This window comes from Henckelia pumila, chromosome 3 (genome assembly GCF_033568475.1).
Source record: "Henckelia pumila isolate YLH828 chromosome 3, ASM3356847v2, whole genome shotgun sequence".
Taxonomy (NCBI): domain Eukaryota; kingdom Viridiplantae; phylum Streptophyta; class Magnoliopsida; order Lamiales; family Gesneriaceae; genus Henckelia; species Henckelia pumila.
The window spans coordinates 84346578-84369230 of NC_133122.1; the positions used below are offsets into that span (position 1 = coordinate 84346578).

The 22653-nt window shown below is 36.0% G+C and overlaps 1 protein-coding gene across 2 annotated transcripts; it reads right to left on the reverse strand.

Annotated features, from left to right (window-relative positions):
* Nucleotides 1–3275: 3275 nt before the first annotated feature.
* Nucleotides 3276–17371, reverse strand: LOC140892898 (ubiquitin carboxyl-terminal hydrolase 8-like). 2 transcript variants are annotated; one of them, XR_012152933.1, is made up of 14 exons: nt 17037–17371; nt 16693–16962; nt 11885–12014; nt 11067–11126; nt 10902–10991; nt 9551–9907; nt 9303–9443; nt 9040–9210; nt 8545–8802; nt 7235–7383; nt 5635–6171; nt 5090–5363; nt 3789–3973; nt 3276–3641 (listed from the first exon to the last, which is right to left on the reverse strand). XR_012152933.1 is itself a non-coding variant. In XM_073301935.1 (13 exons), exons 1-13 carry the CDS (start codon nt 17324–17326, stop codon nt 3866–3868), a joined length of 2835 nt encoding a protein of 944 aa, XP_073158036.1. In that variant the 5' UTR covers nt 17327–17371; the 3' UTR covers nt 3277–3865. The 2 variants fall into 2 exon arrangements, 1 of the variants encoding a protein (XP_073158036.1); XM_073301935.1 differs by having other exon boundaries at nt 3277–3973.
* Between the last annotated feature and the right edge of the window lie 5282 nt (nt 17372–22653).

Genomic DNA, 22653 nt, shown 5'->3' on the forward strand with positions numbered 1-22653 from the left:
TAAATAGCAGACATCACTTCTTCTAAAGTTATCGTCTGTTCTCTTTCATAGAGCAAAGCATCTCTGAAATTTTCATATGCTTTTGGAAGTGCATTCAGAAGTATCAAAGCCCGATCTTCATACTCAAGCTTTACTTCAATATTTTCTAAATCATCCAATATCTTGGTGAATCCTTCGATCTGGTCTTCCAAGTTCTTATCATCTTTGATCACAAAGGAATACAACCTCTGTTTCATGTACAGACGGTTAGCTAGAGATTTCATCATGTATAAACTCTCAATTTTAAGCCACAAAGGTGCAGCATATTCTTCTCTCGCCACCTCTCGAAGAGGTTTATCACCCAGACAGAGAATAATCGCATTGTGTGCTTTCTCGAGTAATTCATCTTTGTTCTTGATATCATCATACATCTCCTCCTTCTTCTTAAGAGCTTTCCCCAATCCTTGTTGTATCAGGATTGCTCGCATCTTAATTCTCCAGAGCGAGAAATCGTTCTTGCTAGTAAACTTCTCAATATCAAATTTCATTGATCCCACCATCTTTGCTTAATTTCTCACAAACGGCTCCACTTGTTAGGAATCAATCAAACCAAACTCGATATTTCGAGAAAAACCAGACAAACACACACACACAAAGCAACCACAAGAACACAATCCCAGAATCAGATAAAACCCAACCATGCAGATCAAACACCAACTCACGCAAAAGCAAATAAACAACACACGCATTACGTGGTTCGGCAAGAAATTCGCATACGTCCATGGAAGAGCAACACAACACTTTTGTTAATCACAAACAGAAGAAATCCAATCTCAAAACAAGATTTTATTATAGAACCAGACCAGAAAACTCTAACGCTAGATACAGACACGATTCAAGCTTTTAAATCCTTGAATCTTCCCGTCACAATCTCTGAATTCTCTTTTTTTTCCTCTCTCGAATTCTATTCTGAAGATTGAAGAATTTGATTTTTCTGTTATGTTGGTTACGACTGCTTCCATCTGCTTATATAGAGAAGATACACCGACTTTCTTCTTGGGCTTTAGGTCAACAGCTTCCTTAGGCCCAATCTTAAAGTCAACATGATCCAACCCGATAAGTCATCTCACATCAGTCAGATCTGCTCTCGTACTTCGATCTGCCTTCAAGTTTTCAGTTTCACGGATAATTCATCTGACTTCTAACCAAGTTCCAGTACTCGATCAATTGATCTGCCTGAACTCATCTGAAGAACTCATCTGACCATAAACTTCGATCTGATCCCAATATTCGATCTGACCATGAACTCATCTAATCACTGAACTCATCTGGTCACTGTACTTTGATCTGATCTCTTCTCTATTCTCATTCAATCTGACAGAAGCACACTTCAACATTTCATCAAGAACTATGGGTTTCATGAAGAACTATGGGTAAGGTTTGGACCGACGCAATGAAAAGACTTTGATGAAGCTCTATCTATAGTCGAACAAACTGGCTCTTTACGTGACTATTAGAGGGAATTTGAGAGACTGAGATCTCAAGTGCAGGGTTGGATATCGAAAGCATTGGTTGGAACATTCATGGAAAGCCTCAAGCCAGAAATATCTGATGGCATTGGGATGTTCAAACCGCCATTAGCCTTGCCCGGATGAGAAAAGAGCAACTAGTTCGCCAAAGAAAAACACGAAAACCTTCAATAAATCCACGACCGATTTCTCTTCCTCAACAAAAGATCAGGTTGCTGTCACCCATGGAAATGACCTTAATTTTAGGGATGAGTTGTTATTTCCTTTTGTATTTAAGTTTCTTTGAAACAAATAGAAAGATGGCTTTAAAATAATGTTCTTTGAGGTTTAATTCATACCCTAGCTAAGAAGAATCCTAATTTAACATCTCCAATTAGTCTTTGGTTGGGACCTATCAGAAAATGTGTTGCCATAGTGCTATTCTCATTTGCTTGCCCCTTTTTCACGAACGAGCATGCCCTCTCTAGGTGCCCTGAGCAACACTTTTTGCTGTTCTTTCATTCCCACGAATTTACTGATATTCTTTATGAGTTGATCATTTTTATTTTTGTTTCGACGTGTATTTCAGGAATTAGGCAATTAATTTTTATTTATTTTATATATTTTATTTTCTCTCTTGCAACTATAGTTATCCGTTGTGCTCGACAATTTTTCATGGTATTTCTGTTTCGATTTTGTCAAGATTTTAATTGGTAGCAGCTCCACTGAATTGTTGAATGCCTGGTAAAAACCGTAAACTCGCTGGTTTCCAATGCATAGGAAGGGTTTATCGGTTAATGATATGCCACACTTAGGTGCATCTAAACATGGACAATTACCAATTACTGTGGGCATTAATAGGTAATATACACAATTGGATCTACCCCTAAGTTTTACCCAGATATCCCGGTTTTACCTCGTCATACAATGGTCTGATATGTGCACTGTAATGCTACAATTGCGGTTGGTTTTTACCCATATCTGTTGTTACAACGCATAAGCAAATGCCATGTTTGCTTAATTTCGTCTTGAGCCTAATTTTAAAACCATATCACGTACGATTTGACACTAATCCTTTTTTTTATATTAAACTTCAAAACATGCCACTTAAACACGGGTATCGTTTGGCACATGAGATGAAAGTGGGATAAGACACAAATTTTTACTCATTCCATGTTTCTCTCATTTTTTGTTAACCCAATGATATCTCATGGCCCGATATAACATTAGATGTAGGCTTGATAACAAATACCTCTTAACTCATGGTATTAGTTGAGGATGAGTGTCATATAAGTAAAATTATGTGAAATTGACAATGGTAATTAAGAAAACAAACACAATAATCCTACAAAATAAAAAACATATAAAACATATTATTCATATATATGTCTTGCTTATCCACATCTCATCATGTTTTTATTCATCTATCGTACACCTGAGATCACCGTTTGGTACATTTGATGAAGGTGAAATAATCCATAAATTTTTACTCATCTCAAGTTTCTCTAATTTTTTTGTTAACCTAATTATATCTCATAGCCCGGTATGACATTTGATGAGGGCTTGATGAAAAATACCTTCTAGCCCATGGTATTAATGAAGGATGATTATCCTATTGGTGAAATTTTACCAATTTATCATTCACAAGAAATGTCATTTTTATATAATTAAGCATGTAATTGTGTGAAATTGGCAAGGGCAATTAAGAGAATAAACATAATAATCCTACAAAACTAAAAACATATAAAACAACATATTATTCATATCTATGTATTTCTTATACACATCTCATCATGTTTTTATCATAATTTCACCCATCTTTCATACATCCCATCCATGATACCAAACGATATAGTAAATATTCTCATCTTTCTTCTTCTTCATGACTATAACATCTTAACCTGGTGAGAAAATAGAGCTCAAACAAAAGTACAGTTTCCATAGACACCGGCACATACTCCATTTCATATATACAGAAAGTAGTTCTGAGTACATCCTTTGCATGCAAATTTTCCATGACAATATCCAAAACTACAATTCGGCTTTCGGTGTATTATAATAAATATCCTATTGCTTTCTAAAGTATGTTCTACGAATGCTAACCTCGCCAACAATGCCAATGCTGTGGTACCTCCAAACCAGACCGCGTATGCCCTAAAAATATAATGTTAGGGCTAGGCAACACAAAACCCCAATTGTCAGGAAGAATCATGCAATAGATTTTAGTTGAATATTGAGACATAAAATAACAATGATTCTTCAAGCTTCAAAAACTAACGTCCTGCAGAATCGAACCGAGACCTTGAGAGTAGTTTCTAGGGAGATGGAAGTTCACTCAACCAGCTTTTATGTTTGATGTACAACAGTACGCAATGACATTAGATTCTCTTGTAGAAGAGGACATAGGCGGCATGGGTCTTTATCGCCTCGCTGGTTACAGGGGAAACATGGGTGTCGTCGAATTCATACCACCTATTACTACCATTCTGCACCCAAAAATAATAATGAGTTCCAAAAACTGGATCCAAGACATCATGATCCTAAATGAAATGTATCAAGTCTATGGAGAACCGATAATGATCTAGCACAATGAGGTACAATACAAGAATTAAAAAAAAATAGCAAACTGAGTTCATAATCCTGTGCTGACACATGAAACCATCAAAAGATCCTCTAAAACTCCACAAGGACTTCTATCCACAAATGCTGGAAAATAACAGCAGAAGTACTACTTCCAACACAAACAAAACTTTTAGACTGCAACTACATGCAACAGTTTTCTGTCTTCCCATTTAACCAGAGAGATGTGATGCATTTATTTAATAGGCTTAAGTGAATTGTAGAATTTACACTTGAAAACCCAAATCAAACAACAAATACTCACACAAACCTCATTCATGATGATAACAAAGGATTCTCAAGCAGAACTGAAGTGAAAACAAATGAGAGTTGTGAGAGTATTTCCAAGAATTCACATTTGCAGAAACATTTCTGAGAAAAATCACAAAATTGATGTCTTAACAAGTATAGACTTAGAGAATCTTATCATACTCATGGACATTTTATCTATATCAAGTTCAAATATTCTCGTTTATTGCAGTGAAGGACATGTATGCCAAATTATCTTCTATAATCCTGAGGTGTCACCCAGGCTTAACTTGTATTACTTTGAATAAGGATAAGGGCAATCATCCATCCATTCTGTATTCAAACTCCTCATTGGGTTCAAAAGTTCTATTGAACACATCCGTGTGTGGACCTGAAGAGTGACAAAGTTTAAAATTTTTATAATAAACCTTAATCTTGACATAAGTTTCCAATATTTAATGCAATCCCATCAACTTCACTTTATAATTGACATGACATCCAATGGATGCCTTTTTCTCATTTGCAACACACTTATTCCTCAAGATCTCAATAGAGACCAGTAATAATGCAATGAAATCACTATTTTATAAATAAATCTTTAGAGTGCAATTTCAGACATCAATACACATTCACCTGAATTAGGTAAAAGGATGAAATAAGCAATGCATCATTTTCCCATGAACAAATGAACTCTCGATATAATGAAATGTTTCAACTAGAAGCAGATTACTCACTTTGGCAAATGCAGTATAATGGCCACCACCCATGCCACCATAGTGATTGCTCACAGCATATAAAATGTATCGACAGGAAACCTTGCCATTCTTGTCAAATACATAATTTGAGATATCAAAGTCATCAATAGGGAAATCTACAAAAGTTTCGAGCTTGTTTTTGAAAATTCGATTAAATGAAAATCGTTTTAAATGAATAACCAGAATCTCTGGTGATCTCCACAGATCCAACTTTTTGCTGGCTTGTCTATGATCCTTGCAGTCAGGGCAGTACCTACAGCGAATTGCACACCAGTTTGAGCAACACATCAGTTCATCAAAAAAACTATGGTGCAACAGATAGGGGGTAATGATGATTTAAAGTCATTAAGTTATGATTTTTTAACGTAAGCATCAATCAACATGAGCTAACCGAATTTGAAGAATATAAAACTTCAAACAGCAAATAGCAACGTGTAGTACTAATAATTTTAAAAGTACTATCAGAGTGACACAACTCAAAAATACTATGCCATATCTATCATAAAAAATTGTATGGAATATACCACATGTCCTCAGGTCCAAGAGGCTCTTCCTTTAAGAAGGCATCAACACATGTATATAGTGAAATAGAGTCTTGAGGTCTCTTTGACAAGAATGCTTGCTTACAGACTTCAGGCAACACGCTTAGAGCAGCAGTATCATAGTTTTCGATCATTTTACTTGGCCATGTAACAAGCACTTTGATCCTGTTGCACGAATTCAATACAGGGACTGGCATATCCATCTCTATCTTGAGGCTTCTAGAGTTATAAGTTCCATTATCGATATAAAACTCAAAGTCACTGCAGAAATTTAAATTTTTTTCTGATTCATCATCAAAGTTCATAACCTCATCAGAGACAGCATCACACATCTCTTTGTCTTCATGGGAACTCCTCGAAACTTCAGAGTCAATTAGAAAATCTTCGACTGGCATTAAGAAGGGATTAACAAGTTTAAGGAATTCTTTATGCATCTCAGACCCTTTACATATATCAGACATCCTTGCCACCAGAGGAATGCCGAACTTTTTAAAATTTGGATAGGACTGAAAAATTGACCTGATCAGTAACATAAAAGTTAAACGAAAGTATATACAAACCATCACCACTTTATAAACATAGCTTCAGCATAAGTTATTTGGCTTCCTTTGCAACTACGGAGACTTTAATGGATGAAAAACTAGATTATTTGACAAACCATCATCACTTTAAAAAAATTAAAAAACCGAAACGTAGGTAATTCTTGCAGAATAAAATTATATTTGGCTTCATTCACCGAAACTTATTAATCTATTACTATATATATATTAAGTCATAGCAAGTTATGGCATTATTTTTAATTGCAAAATCGCCCCTATTCATTTTGATAATTATCATTATACCCCTTAGCAATTTTCACAAATAACAGTTTGACAATTTAAGTTATATTTCCCTCCGTCACTTTTAAAAAATTACCTGATAAATAAACTTTGCAGAAAAATGATTATACAAGCATGCATCACATGCACTGGGACACTAGTTGGAAATAAAAAAAGTATCCGACATCACTGGCTTAAGCCTGTCCGCTATCAAGATAAATAGAAGTATGTTGATAGTATTCAATAATTCAACTGTGATTTGGTTGAGATTTAGATAAAAATTCTAACCAAATCATATTTAGTTGGTTTTACAATTTCAAACCAAACCAAGTCATGAATTATTTATAACAAAACCAAACCAAACCATGAACCTCGGTTTAGTCTGGTTTGGTAATTAATTTTAAGTTCTGAAGATATTGTGATTTTGAAAATGTAGCAATTGGAACTTTATAGAGGTTGGGTGAATATTTTATTTGACTTTAGGGTTGTGGTTATGCTTACTTGAGCAAAAATGCAATAAATTAATTGGACTGTTTACAAAGCTCACTAATAATATAATAGAAACAAAAAAAATTAAATAAAATATTTTTATATCCTCGAAAATCACACTAAAATAAAAATCAAACCGTGATGGACTAAAAATGATCCAAACCATGCGGTTTGGTTTGGTCGTACAGTGGGTTAGGCTGGTTCAGTTTTTGAACAGCCCTAGTTGATACGAATACAAAATTTGGCTGCAACAAAAAAAAATGCCGAATACTTACTTCTCATCCCTCTGATGTATAAACTCAACCAAAGGAGATCCATCAGTTACTTTTGGCAACCTATAGGCAACAAGTTGATCATGGTCTCTAATAAGCTCAATCGAATCATTGGGATCCTCCAAGATACGAAAGATGCAATTATTGAATATCTGCATATCATCCTCAAGTTAATACTTAATGCTCAGAACAACATTAGGCTAAATACAAAGTTTTAGATGCCTTGATATTATGTACTTGAGCTTAACATCAAAGGAATGATGCTGAGAAACACGAAAACACTGATTTATTACAGAATAAAACACATCACACATCATCATGCCATATTTTGTACTGTCTGGAACAAAACAGAAGAATATGGTAAAGATATGTCACATCTAAGCACATAATTAGGTGTCAATTTGCATTTTGCAACCTTTCAAGCTGCTACCTCTCAGAGCAGAACAGGCAAAGTGTTCTGAAAAATTCACCAAAAAATTTCTGGAATGCTTCTATGCATGCTTTTTAGTTTCAAGATTTGGAGAGTCAATCTACAAAAACTAACACTGACTATAGTCCACCACATTCTGAACTGAAGCAACTTTGTGCTTTTTTTGGGACATGAGAATCAGAACTGCTCTTTAAGTCTTAACCTGTTCTCAGTTTATTCCATTTATATATAACAATATAGGCATAAAATTCAACATTTAGCACATTGTCCTCTTTCTACTTCATTAATATGGAACATTGGTCATGTGTATATGTCTACACTTGTACATGACAATAAGCATGCAGAATTTGTGTAAGCTCACAGACTTGCTCTTTAAGAGTGGTAGATTAAAATTCCATGATTAACATTCTGTCATCTGTATGCAATGATGAACCACTTATCTTAGACCAACTCAACAAGACAATAACCTCATCCTGGCAAACAAAGGGATCATCAAATATTTGATCCAAGGACCCAGTATCCATTTTTCCCTCGACAATGATAATAGAAAACATATGTTATAGACCACTAATACCAGCCAGAGTTGCATTTTTTTAATGATTAGCAGTATGATGTGAATAAAAGTAATAATTACCAGTGTTGCATTAACTGGAGAAATATTTGAGAGACCAAAAATTAGATTACTGTCGTATAAAGTGTACTGTCTTTATTGTACTGGATGTGCTAAAGTAGTCCAATCCACACCATCAACAAAAGCTCTAAGAGCACCAAAAAAATTAGTTGAAACTCATAGATAATAGTTAGCTAGAAGAAGAAGAAACAATTTATATCACATTAAGGCACACCAATTACTGTTACGAATGTTCCAATATATGTCTCATACCTCAGCAACTAATAGCCTTTCATCATCTCTCAATGAACAAGCCATTCCAAGGGCCTCAACAATATCCTTGAAGGTCCCATTATTCGGAACTGTTATTGTGACTGGATGTGGTAAAGTAGTCCCGTTGGTGCTCAAGACAGTCAAGGTCATTGCCCTCACAGTTGTAGAAGGAAGTGGTAATGACAGATACATAAAAGGATCAAATGTTATTGACTTCTTCTTGCAAACAGGGCAAACCAATGTTGATCGATATTGACCCTATAATAATTAAATAAAGCACTCAAGTGCGTGACAGGTAAAATCAAATCCAGTAGTCCATACTCTAAGAAAGATAGTGTGAAACATCAATAATACATAAAGTAACTTTCTCAAGAAAGAAACCCAAAAGCCGCAGAAAATGTTTCAGCATGATATAATGTAGCAACAATGCTAAGATAGTTGAAAGACTACCACACACAGGCATGCAACTGTATATGATCAAAGAAAGAAGAATACTTGACATAAATCAACTATGATAGAGTCATTGCGAGATAAATGGTTAGCCCAGTATTCATTTGCAACTTCTTCAACCGGACGGCCATGATCATCTTTTGCCTGTATGTAAGGTTTGTTTTTCACGCGGTTCAGATCTTCATGTAAACCATCCAATAAGAAAGCAAGGAACTCCTGCCATATAAAACTTATCAAGGCGTAAACAAGATTTTCTATACAGCAATACAGTTATCAAACTACTACGTGAAGCCCTTAAATTCTATTACTTGGGCATCATGTTGATTATAACCACTAAACTGAGGAGCAAAACTAGAGATGGTTGATTTGAACATCCTTGGAGCAACAGGTGTTGAACCTGGAGCCCACAACTTTCTTAGCAAGTCCCCAAATGCAATTGCAAGCTTTCCCTGGAATATAATCACAAGGTCAGAGAGATAGTGAGGTCGAAACCTAAACAGAGAGAAAGCTTTCCCTGCATTTTTAAGCACACAAACAAACAGAATAAAGTACATACACTTAGACCCAGCGGATTTTCAAAGTTCAGATCTCTCCTAAAGTCTCCAAGAAAATAATCAACTAGCTTGGATGTATGCACTAAGCACTGGATGGCACTGTTCATAAAACAAGTGTTTCCAAGATTGCACAATCCAGTCAAGCCCAAAGCACAGGTGCCACTGAAGCCACTATGAAATGAAATGGAAGGCTTCATACTAGAATACGAGTTCACTTTATCTACAGAGCCATTCATCATAACTGAAGCACATGAATAAGGTTCAACAATCATGGACTGTTCCACAACCATTTCCTCTTCTCTTGTTTCTCCATCCTTGATTATATAAGACAATCCATAGATTTGCAATTCCATGAGAATCTACAAAAACAAATTTCAACACAAAGGAAATTTACTTACTTTATAGGATTATGATGCAGCAAAAACAGTCACATATGTCATTACTGAGTACAACAAGATGCAAAAAACTGAGGTTCACTGATTCTTTCAGGATACTAAATGAAAAACAGGGAAGAAATTCAATCAAGAATATCCTAGATTCTTCTTAAAGCCACAAAGAATGATTAACATACCAGTCATCGTCATTTAACAGGTACATCAATGATAAAATGCAACAGATATGCCTTCATACAGGGGGGAGGGGGGACCTCTATAATCTCCTTCATTCTCTAAGCAAGGTGTGTTACAAAACCTAGTACAAAAACAGACATGAACTAATACACCTAGTTTACCAATAGCACAGAACCTTTTGTTGTAACTCTTCCAGGTGAAATTAAAAGCTCTATGACTTCATCCTCTTGTACTCTCCAGCAAGTGCAGAAATAGGATTAGGCATGCTCCAAAGCATGAAAAACAGTATGTTTAGATGAATAAGAGCTGGGATTTAGATTTGGATTTTAAATCTATGGATTTAGAATTCAATCTTGTTGTTCGGCAGAAAAGTTAAAACGTTATTTTAAAATTTGAATTTGGTAGTTAAAAGTAATATTATTTAACATAACAAAACTCACTCTCACACACACACACACACACACTCTCACACATATATTTTATTAAGTTCAAAAAACTATAAAGTTTATGAGGTACATGCACAACTTTAATACTAAAAATAATTTTTTTTCTCTTCTTAGCTCAAATACCATGAAATCATTTCAATTTTGTAAATATTTAATTAAGTTAAACCAAATCCCATCAAATACCAATTCTTGTTTGAAATCTCATCGTTCCAATCACTTAAAATGGTATTTCTAATTCAGTATCCCACCAAATCCCATTCTTTGCTTGATGCCAAACACAGAGCAAGGATTTATCATGTGATTTTGAACTTCAATATTACTAGGAAAAGTTTCATTACCTCATTTTTTGATTGACTAGACTCTATTGATAAGTTTTCGCCATTCCAAAATAAATGGTCTGTCTGTCCTGAGAAGTCCCAGACTCGCAACTGTCAATGCAAAGCCATCAACCGTCAAACAAACGAAATTACAATGAAATGCTTATCATTGAAACATACGCTCACCAAGTCAGACTTGGAACAAAATATATTGTAAGCCCTGTTAAATGATCCAACTTTATTGTCCTTCAAAACACAAAGTTTGTCAGATAGAAGAAAAATGAATTTGGATAAAGCAATCAATCACATTCATCCAAAATACCAAAGCTCCTCATTCTCAACATTAATGGGATGCCTTGCACTTTATAGCATGCCATTTAAGAAAAATTGCACAGAGCTAAAGAAAACCTCAATTAATGCCAATATAGATCCAGTGTGTTCTCTATGTGATTTTCTGCGAACAATCAAAGTTATGAATATTTTGCAACAAAAATAAGCATTTAATAAGTGTTGGCCACAATTTAAAGTGTTGTTCACAGTTGACACAATTTTTTTAATCTTTAAAAAAGATAATTCATCATACATTTTCATCTTCGAATTCACTATCATTACTTATTTGGAATACATGTCTAATAAGGCCTTATATCAGCCATAATAATCATTAATCAGCAAATTTAAATAATAGGGATATTAACCCAAGAAATGAATGTGGCACCTTAGCAATATTTTTTGCAAGTGGCAGAAGGATTGCCCATTATTTATTTCTACTAGTGAAATCATGTTGTCTACATCATTAATTTGCAGCTTTATGGAAAAATGAAGTCGCGACCATGAAACATGAATGGCTAACAAAAGATTGTATCAACCAAAGGACTGTTGCACATTAAATTATGAGAAACAAAATTCAATATTACACTGCATAGATATGTAATGAAAACAATCGATAAGCTTCACATAATGGGATCCAATGGTTAAAAGTAAAGGGATCCAATATCCTAGTTAACCTTTTGATTAATCTTTACAACCAACAGATTAGAGCCCAAAACATGCAAAAGTCTGATTTGTATAGAAAACCAGTCGTGCTCGCTATTTTCCCTATGTAATAACTTTTCGACATACGTCACATCAAAGTGCCTGCAGGAAAAACGAACAAAATAATTCAGAAGTTAAAATTAATTAAGGGTTTATGTTCATGAGCATCCACAAATAAAGAGACACTTCAAGGTCAACTTCATGAAGTGCCTCAATAAATGTCATAGTTCTCATAGATATGCATTCAAGTTTATGATATTTAAGATATCAATAAAGCAGAAACTGAAATAACAGACATGTCCAATGATAATTAGTTGAAATAATTTGGCAGGGACCATCCACCGTCAAGTGTTCAGCTGGGATCAAGTGTGAATTATGAAAACAAGAACTAAATTTACTTCAAAAAACCTCATGTCAATGATATTGGGATACCTTCATTTCCGAACATATTTTGCTATAGAGCTAATCATAACTCAAAAAAACCAACCACCCACTAACTGAATCATTTTATTCAATGTCACTGCTCTTATATATCCAAGTTGAAGGAATATCCAGCAACAATATCTTTCCTTCTTTATTGTCACCATTTCTCCATGTGTGTCCAAATAAAAGCAAGCTTCAGCAAAACTATTTTCCCAGATATTTGGATCCCAATCCGACCTATGATTAAGCAGAACGATTGACACAAATCTTAAATAGTCATGAGAACATAAGGATATTATACTAAATGAAAATAAGAAAATTTCCAAAACAACTTTTAATTCAACTATTGTTTTGTTGACACACTGATGTGTCATCCTGAGACAGCGGTGCAGCTCAAGCTACCATCAATAGAAAACCTACCAAAACCATGCAAATTCCCACAGTTAATAAGAGAGACACGTAATTTATTTTTTTTTATTTACCATAGATTTTCAGTTGGTCGTAGAATACAGAAAATTCATCGCACAAATAAGGAACTTTAGATTTCGAAAAATCATTAGTCATAGGTCACTGTAGACCTGGCCAAGGGCCGGGTTGGGCCCGGAACCGGCCCGTGGTCAACAGGGCGGTTAACCGGGTCAACGGGCCCGACCCGGAACCGTGGCCCGGTCCGGTCCCGGTTTTCCCTTAGGAAAACCGGCAACCCGGCGGGTCCAACCCGCCGGGTTGGACATGCCAGATCCAACGGCCACTAGCAAGTAGCCGTTGGATCATTCAACGGCCACGATTTCATGGCCGTTGATCTCAACCGCCACGATCTTGTGGCCGTTGTCGACCCGCCGGGTCAACCGGCTAATTTTTTTTATTTTTTTTTTAAAAAAAAAACCTACTTTTTATGATTTTATCTATAAATACCCCCAACCTCCTTTCATTTTGTTTACACAATTCTCTCTTCATTCTCTCTATTCTCAATTCCTTTTAATTTCTTGAATTATCAAAAATATCAAGTTTCGATTATTGGTTTATTGTCAATTGTTGATTTATTTTCATATATTTATACAATTACAAATGTCCGGAGCGGGATCAAGTCGTAGGGGTGACAAAGGAAAAGAACATCATACCACCCGAGGTCGAGTATCCTCAATTCAATGTCGATGGATTTGATCTTGAATATTCCGATGATGAAATTCAAGAAATTCGACAAGAGGCGCAACAAAGACAACAAATTGAACAACCACCACCACCACGTCATCATGCAAGTCAAGAAAGTATGAACGATCCGGCGGCCTCTCAAAGACAAACTCGAGCGGTGCCTCGCCCGACATCCGATATCTTCACCAAACACTTCGACAAGGTGACGCTTCCCTCCGGTGATTTGCAAGCCAAATGCAAATATTGTTCAAGATGTTACAAATTTAAACAAGGAGGTGGTTATGGAACTTTGACGCGGCATATCGAAAAAAATCATCCGGTGGAAATTGGTATTGATCGTGGTCAAACTCAAATTCCGGCATTCTCTTCTCAATCGGGTAATGAATCTCAACTATTTAAATATAACGAAGCTAGATTTAGAGAAGAAACGACTAAATTTTGTGCGGTTGAACAACTTTCTTTTAGTTTTAGCGATAAATTATCTTTTGAAAATTGGCTTTCTACAAGTGCAAATCTTTCTATTAGACGTATTCCAAGAAATAGTCTCAAACGCAAAATGAAAAAGTTAGTCGTTGATCAAAAGAAAGAATTAATTAAGGAATTTTATAGTTTGAATAATAAAGTTTCTTTGTGTTCCGATATTTGGAGTGATCATTGGCAAAGTTGTTCATATATGGGTATTACATGTCATTGGATTGATAATAATTGGAACATTCAAAAAAGGTTGCTTGCATATAGATGTTTCAACGAATCACACACGGCACAAAATATTTCGCAACTTATATTTGTTATTTTAGAAGAATATGGTCTAACTACCAAAGTTTTTTCAATGTCTTTTGATAATGCTAGTGCAAATACTTCTAGTATTAGTGAGCTTATTGAAATATGTAAACCATCACTAGGTGGCAAATTTTTTCATATTAGATGCACATGTCATATTTTAAATTTGTGTGTTCAAGATGGACTAAAAAGTTTAGGCATACATATTCAACCAATTAGGAACGCTATTCATTATTTATGGACGCATCCTCAAGTTATGAAGCAATGGGGAAAATTTTGTAGAGTAAATGGTATGAAGCCTAAGCGGTTTGCACGAGATGTTCCAACTCGTTGGAATTCAACAAATAAATTGTTATTATCCTCTTTTGAATATAAAGATTTATTATGTACATTTTTTCATCAATTTGTTCAAGCTCGTGATATTTATTTGTTTTCAAATTAATGGAACATATGCACTAGTATTTGTGAAATTTTAAAAAATTTTAATGATACTAGTGACCAATTATCCGGTGTTTATTACCCTACCTCACATTTAGTTTTAACACATTGTTGCAACATTGCTTGTATTTTTCATTAACATGTTAATTCTAATGATAGTGCTTTATCTCAATGTATTTTCGTCATGAAAGCAAAATGGAAAATATATTTTTTGGTCATTCCTGAAATTTTTTTATGTGCTTTTGTTTTAGATCCTAGACTTAAATTAGATGGCTTAAGCGACATGTTAACATTATATTATGAATCTTTGGAGCCTATTGCGGAAACGATTCCTTCTATCTCATTGATTTTGTTTAATATTAAAACTCATTTACTTGATATTTATAATGAATATAACATCAAATATGGTGGACAAATTGTTTCACATGAAACACAATCCACTGCAACTAGTAATGTTTCTTCTAAACTTACTAAAGCACAACTTTTATTAAGGGAACGGACGAAACGTCCACGAGGATCCTCAAGTTCCAGTCAGGAACTTGAGAATTATTTTACCATTACTTTTGATTTTAGTGATACAGATGAGAAAAACTTCAACATTTTGAGATGGTGGTCGCAAAAAACACAAATATATCCAATTTTGGCTGTAATGGCAAAAGAAATTCTAGCTTGTCCGATTTCAACAGGTTTCAACAGTTGCAGTGGAGCAAGCATTTAGTATTGGAGGAACGGAAAACTTGGAAGCCCAATGTTTGCTCAATGATTGGTCAAAAGCCGCTACTCGAACACAACATATTCAAAGTGATGAAGAAGACCAAGATGATACCGAAGGAACATCCGGAACTACGACGGGAGGAAATGCGACTGAAGTAGAATAAAATGTAATAGATTTGTAATATTAAGTCATAAGATATTAAGATGTTGAAATTCTAATATATTGTTTATTTAATAAATGTAATAGATTTTCATTATGAAGATATGAAATATTTGATTGAGATTATTTAAAGAATATGTCTTATTAAAAATTTGTTTAAAAATTTAAAAAAAATTAAATTTCGAAGGTGCAGTGCCCCAGCACTGCCCCTTCGAATTTAATTCGAAGGTTTAGCGCCCCAGCGCTGCAAATTAAGCGCTGGGGCGCTGCACCTTCGAATTTAAATCGAAGGGGCAGCGCCCCAGCGCTGCGCTGCAATTTTTTTTTTTTTTTTTAAAATGGCACGGTTTGGCCCGGACCCGGACCGGAACCGGCCATTGGCGGGCCGGTTTAGGGTTGGCTAAATGCCAACCCGAACCCGGACCGTGGCCAGGTCTAGGTCACTGTAACACAATTAGCACTCCTTCCTTTCTTATACCTAAGGGGATAAGAACATTAGCGGCAAGACTAATTCAAGGTAGCAAAAGAAGCAAAAAAGCAATCATCATAGCAGTGTTCTTAAAATCGGCCTAGGCGGCGCACTGAAAAAGTGCTAGTCGGTCAGCCTAGGCGGCCCTAGGCTCCGACCAGTTGGTCCAGGCGGCCCTAGACGCCCAAGAAAACTTTTAGTTTGGGCTTTAAATTTAAACACCCGTAATTTTTTTAAACTTTTTAAACCTATATTTTTTTTTACCTTTTATAGGCCCTGAATTAACGTCAACAATAAAACCTATTTGTCGGCTTTCCCTATCACCAAACTTCATCTACATCTTTCAATTTTTTATTGCCCTAACTTTCGAACAAAGGGGGAGAAATCGATTTGTATGAACATATGGGATGTGTGCATTTGTTAACCGCATAATAAAATTGATAATGTCATATTAATCATTTAATTTCTACTTAATCTGAGGAATCAGACAAGGCGGCCTATGCGCTAGGCGCTGGTCTGTCACCCGACTGGCGTCTAACGAATTTTAGAACCTTGCACAATAGCTATTTCGTCAAATGTGCAGCTGCAAAAACTGACTAAAAACAAAAATAATGTATTTTCAATCGTGAATTAGAAGGACTCGCCATTTAAGAGCCCTCAAAAACATCCATTCCGAGAGCATTGCAAAATCTCCATTGCTGTCAGAAATCCCATCTTCGCCGCTTATCCCAGCCTCCCCTTCTCTCCCCATTTCCACAGTAATCTCAGACTCCCCAAAACCCTCCATCCTCTCCCCCTGTTCATCCTCTTCCCCAGCGCAATTCAAATGCACCGTGGCATTATACAATAGGCCATGTGGAATTCTGCTAATCTCCCCAGCCATGCCACCGCCGCACACAGCCTCCTTCCACCAACTGCAACAGAAATTAAATTAAACCCTTGAACCATAAAATCATGATAGAAACAACGAACTTCATAAGTACCTAACCTGAAGGAGACGAGGAACAAGGACTCGACAGAATCCAAGAATCCCGGTGATTGGTGTGAATTGTCGAAGGAGTTGGAGAAAAAGTCGTCGTCTGGTTGAGGAGAGTAGGAGAAGATGATAGAATCCATGAAATGATGGACTCCGGAGAAAATACGGAGGAGGAGGCGAACGACGAAGCGCTCCGATTTGCGGCAGAGGCGGAAGAGTGACGGAAAATTCAAACTCAAGGGTTTGGTTATGGCGCAAACAGAGGAAATGATGGTGTGTGGTTGGGGTGGACTACGGTTCATCTATCGATGCATAAAGTACAATGCTGATGATGTTTTATTTTCCACTGCCTTTTCAATTGATTGGAAATCATTTGATGCTTAGCAGTTTGATTCGTCACAGTTAAATATTAATTTCAAAATTTTCAAATATATTATTTAGCTCTGTACATTTATCTGTACAAGATAAGAAAAAAAAAATTGTAAAATTAAAAATTACAAAAATATAATTAAAACATGACAAATACATCATTTTACATATGCGTGTGACATTTTCGTAAATAAAAATAAAAAAAATACCAATTGTGACAAAGTTAATGTCATTTGAGTAAATAAAAAAAAATATAATTGTTACGCCTTAAACGCATACAAATCTCGTGTTATGAGATTAATGTTTTTAATGCATTAACAAATCTCATATTATTATGTTTTGATGATTACAAAACTCGGTTAATTGTTACTAACTATTTAAAGTGAGACTTTGCAGATTAGATCATATTAACAATCAAATTCTTGGAAGTTACTTTGAAATTGTAAAAGAAATGGACAAGGACAAGCCAATATTATAAAGCAGAAACTTGCAAAATTCACCGGGCACTTTCCGGTCATCCAAATCAGATCTCCAACAATGAAAATCAAGATCAGGATGTTCTCAAGCTTCTCTCCAAATTTCATAGCAATCCAACGGCTGGATATGGAGATATGAGTTTTTTTTAACAAAGCTGCACAGTACTTACTTCTGCAAGGAATGAACTATGAAGACTCAACTTCAGAAAATAACTGGGAATGCTTCGGTTATTAAAATCCGATCTCCACCGATCACATGGATTTCTATGATGTTTTAAAGTTTGTATCCAAATTTCAAATCAATCCAACGGCTGGATATGGAGTTATGATTTTTGCAAATATGTTGAACAGTAGCTATTTCTGCAAGGAGCTAACTGCTGAAGTATCGGATTCAGAAGACTACTGGAATCGATGAAGGCATCCAAATCCAATCTCCATCAATCACGATCAATATCAGGATGGTACAAAGATTGTGTGTTAATTTCAGGCCAATCCAACGGATGGATTGTGAGATTCGAATTTTTGAAAAGTAATGCTCAGAACAAAAGCGAGAACGTGATTTTGCGACTTCCGAGATTTACTGGAAATGTTTGACTCGTTAGAATCAAATCTCCACCGTTCAGATTGAATATCCAGATGTTTTAAAGCTTCAGTTTAAATTTCAGATCAATCCAACGGTTAGATTAGAAGATATGATTTTTCCACAAAAGCTGCTCAGTGCTGGAAAAAGAAGGCAGCGGCGCCTACACTTTGTCTCTACTCCTTGGCTTCCCAATAAACGCTCCAAGCACACAAATTCAAATTCAAATCTTTGCCAACTATAAATAGAGGCTTGCCAAGACCATTTAGAGACATCCCAACTCATCTCTTCTCTCCTTTGCAAGCAATTTCTCACTATCAAAGTGTTTGTGTGATATATTTGAGAGTGTTTGTAAAAATAGTTTGTGAGTTGGTTGTGCTATTGTTGTAAACACTTGAGTGTGAAGCCAAGTGTGTTGTGCTATCGTTGTAAGCACTTGAGTGTGAAGCCAAGTGTTGTGTTGAGGCTATCCTTGGAGCCCTTAAGGCCAAGAGTGTTGAGTTGTATCGGCGCGGTGATCGTGTCAAATTGTAAGGCTATCCTTGGAGCCATCAAGGCCAAGACGTTCGAAGTGCTAGTGGATCCTTGGTTAATCGACTTAACCAAGAAGGGGAGACGTAGACGATTTATCGTCGAACTTCCATAAACATCTCTTATCCCTTTTACTGCTTTATTTACATTACGTATTTATTTACCGCACTTATTTATTTGATTGCTTAAGTCTTCCACTTGCGTACTTGCATAATCACTTTAAATTGCTAAAGTTGCCAATAGAACCTAAATCCCCCCATTAGGTTCTAACAAGTGGTATCAGAGCCATTTGAAAATACTTTTCAAATCCTTTTTATGGCAAACCTAGCGAGTGATTATGCTCAAGGGCAATCTACTAATCGTCCTCCTCTTTTTAATGACATAAACTACGGGTATTGGAAAAATCGTATGTCCCTATATATCCAATCCGTAGACTATGACCTATGGAAAGTGACGGTGAAAGGTCCCTATACACCTATGAAAATAGTTGATGGGGTTGAAATTCCTAAGGGAATGGATGACTTTTCAAAAGAGGACATGAAATTAATTTCGCAAAATGCTAAAGCTATGAATATCTTGCATTGTTCCTTAGATATGAACGAGTACAACCGGATATCGATGTGCTCATCTGCTAAAGAGATATGGGACAAGCTAGAGATATGTCACGAAGGCACCAACCAAGTGAAAGAAACAAAGATCGACTTACTCCAACTCAAATACGAAACATTTGAGATGAAATCCAACGAAGATGTTGACACCATGTTCCGAAGGCTTACTCAAATCATCAATGAGTTAGCACAATTGGGAGAACAATATCCTACCAAGCAAGTTTGGAGGAGAGCTCTTCGTGCCCTACCAAAAGAATGGGATGCAAAGAGAACCGCCATCATCGAATCCAACAAAGGGGACACTGCCGCCTATGATCTTGATCAACTACATGGGACCCTAAAAACCCATGAGTTAGAAGTGTCCACAAGAAAAGAATCAAAGAAAGAAGATGTCAAGCACAAAGGGATAGCCTTGACTACACAAGTCGAAGAAGATGACGATGATGACATGGCTCTCTTCGCAAGAAAATTCAAGAAATTCATGCGAGGAAACAAATTCAAAAAGGACAAGAAACCTGAGAAAGAAGTGACCTGCTACAACTGTCAACAACAAGGTCACTACGCCAATGAATGCCCACTCAAGAAGAAAGTGGACAAAGGAAAGAAGAAAGCCCTACTAGCTACCTGGAGTGATAGCGACGACGACGACGAGGAAGCAAACTTCTGCTTAATGGCTAAAAGTGATGACATCGTCTCTGACGACGATGACGAGGTACCTACTTACGATGAACTCTTACATGCTTATAAAGATATGTTTGATATGGTTAAGGTTCTTAGAAAAGAGAATAGAAATCTTAAAAAGGAATTAGAAACTAAGGAGCATGATAACCTTAGACTTAAGGATGACTTAGATCACTTAGAAAAATCTTTCGATAAATTCAATGTGAGTAGCAATAAATTGAACAACCTACTTAGCATGCAGAAATGTAGCTTTGATAAGGGAGGAATAGGCTATGGTAAAAAGTCTATAGACTTTGCTAGTCTAATAGCTAAAGCTAAAATGAGATCAACCCCTACTTGTTCTTATTGTTGCAAATCTGGTCATGTTAGACATAAATGCAGATCATTGAAATATCAATATGTTCAAAAGAGCTATATGAAATGGAGGCCTAAGAGTACTTAACAACTCATTAGTCGGCATTATGAGATCAAAATCTAAGGGAGTTCAATATAGACCGGCTTAAAAATGCCTTGACTTGCGGCTGGTCTCCCTGTTGAACGTTGCTCTGTCCAAGGAAATAGGTTTTTAAAGTGGCCATATGCCCTACCTACTACTGGGAGCACTCTTGGAAAGTGGCGATGATGTTGCTATGAGAGACTGAACTCTTAGAAGTCTATTTTGTATCTCTCTTTTCTAACATTGTGGACCCAAAAGAACTAAAGGGTACCAAAATCAATTATTTTCAGGGAAACAAGAAAAATGCTCTCCCTAGCATATGGTATCTAGACAGTGGATGTTCTAGACATATGACGGGGAACAAGGATCTTCTTCAATCAATCAAACCAAAGGAGAAGGGGACTGTCACCTTTGGAGACAACAGCAAAGGAGTAATTGAAGGCATCGGCTCAATAGGTATATCTAATTCTTGTCTAATTGATGATGTACTCCTAGTGAAAGGACTTAAGCATAATCTACTAAGCATAAGTCAATTGTGCGATAGAGGTTATGAAGTCAAATTCACTCCCCAACACTGCACTGTATCATTTATTAGTGACAAATCCATAAATTTTAAAGGATATAGAAGTGAGAACGTTTACAAGGTCTCTTTAAATAATTTATCTTTATCAAATATAAAAAGTCTTGTATCCGTGAATGTTGATGACAACATTCTTTGGCATAGACGATTGGGTCATGTTGGTCCTAGTACCATCGAAAAACTTTTAAAACTTGACTTAGTCGTTGGTATGCCAAAACTTGATTTGAAACTTGATTCTGTTTGTGATGCGTGTCAATTTGGCAAACATACAAGGGAATCTTTTAAAAGCAAAAATTTTGTATCCACTTCTATGCCCCTTGAACTTCTCCACCTAGATCTATGTGGTCCCTCGAGGAACGCTAGTTTAGGAGGAAAGCTTTATGCGTTTGTCATTGTAGATGATTTTTCACGTTACACGTGGACATTGTTTTTAGCTCACAAAAATGATGCCTTTGAGTATTTTAAAACTTTTGCTAAACGAGTTGAGAATGAGAAAAATCTTTCAATAAAACAGATCCGTAGTGACCACGGAACTGAATTTCAAAATGAGAATTTTTCAAACTTTTGTATAGAAAAAGGCATCGGTCACAATTTTTCTTGTCCTAGGACTCCTCAACAAAACGGGGTCGTTGAGAGGAAAAATAGGACACTTGTGGAGATTGCGAGGACCATGATATACGAGCATTCTCTACCAAAATATTTTTGGGCTGAAGCAATGAACACTGCCTGTTACATTATCAATCGCGTATCAATAAGGCCAATTCTCAAGAAAACTCCATATGAATTATGGAGAGGGAGAAAGCCTAACATTTCATTCTTTCGGGCTTTTGGTTCTAAGTGCTTCATTCACAACAATGGTAAGGACAACCTTGGCAAATTTGATGCCAAATCCGATAAAGGTATTTTTCTTGGGTATTCTACTACAAGTAAGGCTTATAGAGTATTCAATAAGCGCACCTTACTTGTTGAAGAATCAATGCATGTTATATTTGATGAATCTTTGTTAAATATTTCTCGCACTAACAATGATGATATAGAAATACTTGAAGAAGAGATGGTTTCCTCAAGCTTAAATGATATAGATGCTACAGTTGAGGAAACACCACTTCCTAAGGAATGGACACATCACAAAGATCATCCTAAAGATCTGATAATTGGAAGTCCATCAAAGGGAGTATCTACTCGCTCTTCTCTCAATAATATTTGTAATCATCTTGCTTTTGTTTCTCATGTTGAGCCAAAATGTGTTGATGATGCTTTACTTGATGATTCCTGGATTATTGCTATGCAAGATGAGTTAAATGAATTTAAACGCAATAATGTTTGGGATCTTGTTTCTAGGCCGCATGATAGACCTGTGATAGGTAC

What these genes read in the sequence shown, in the direction of transcription:
- LOC140892898 (XM_073301935.1), bottom strand. Translation starts at nt 17,326, where the DNA reads ATGAACCGTAGTCCACCCCAACCACACACCATCATTTCCTCTGTTTGC. An exon ending in TTTGTTCCAAGTCTGACTTG is followed by an intron (nt 10,992 to 11,066) that starts GTGAGCGTATGT and finishes TTGCATTGACAG; the next exon opens with TTGCGAGTCTGGGACTTCTC. An exon ending in CTTGGACCTGAGGACATGTG is followed by an intron (nt 5,364 to 5,634) that starts GTATATTCCATA and finishes AATTCGCTGTAG; the next exon opens with GTACTGCCCTGACTGCAAGG.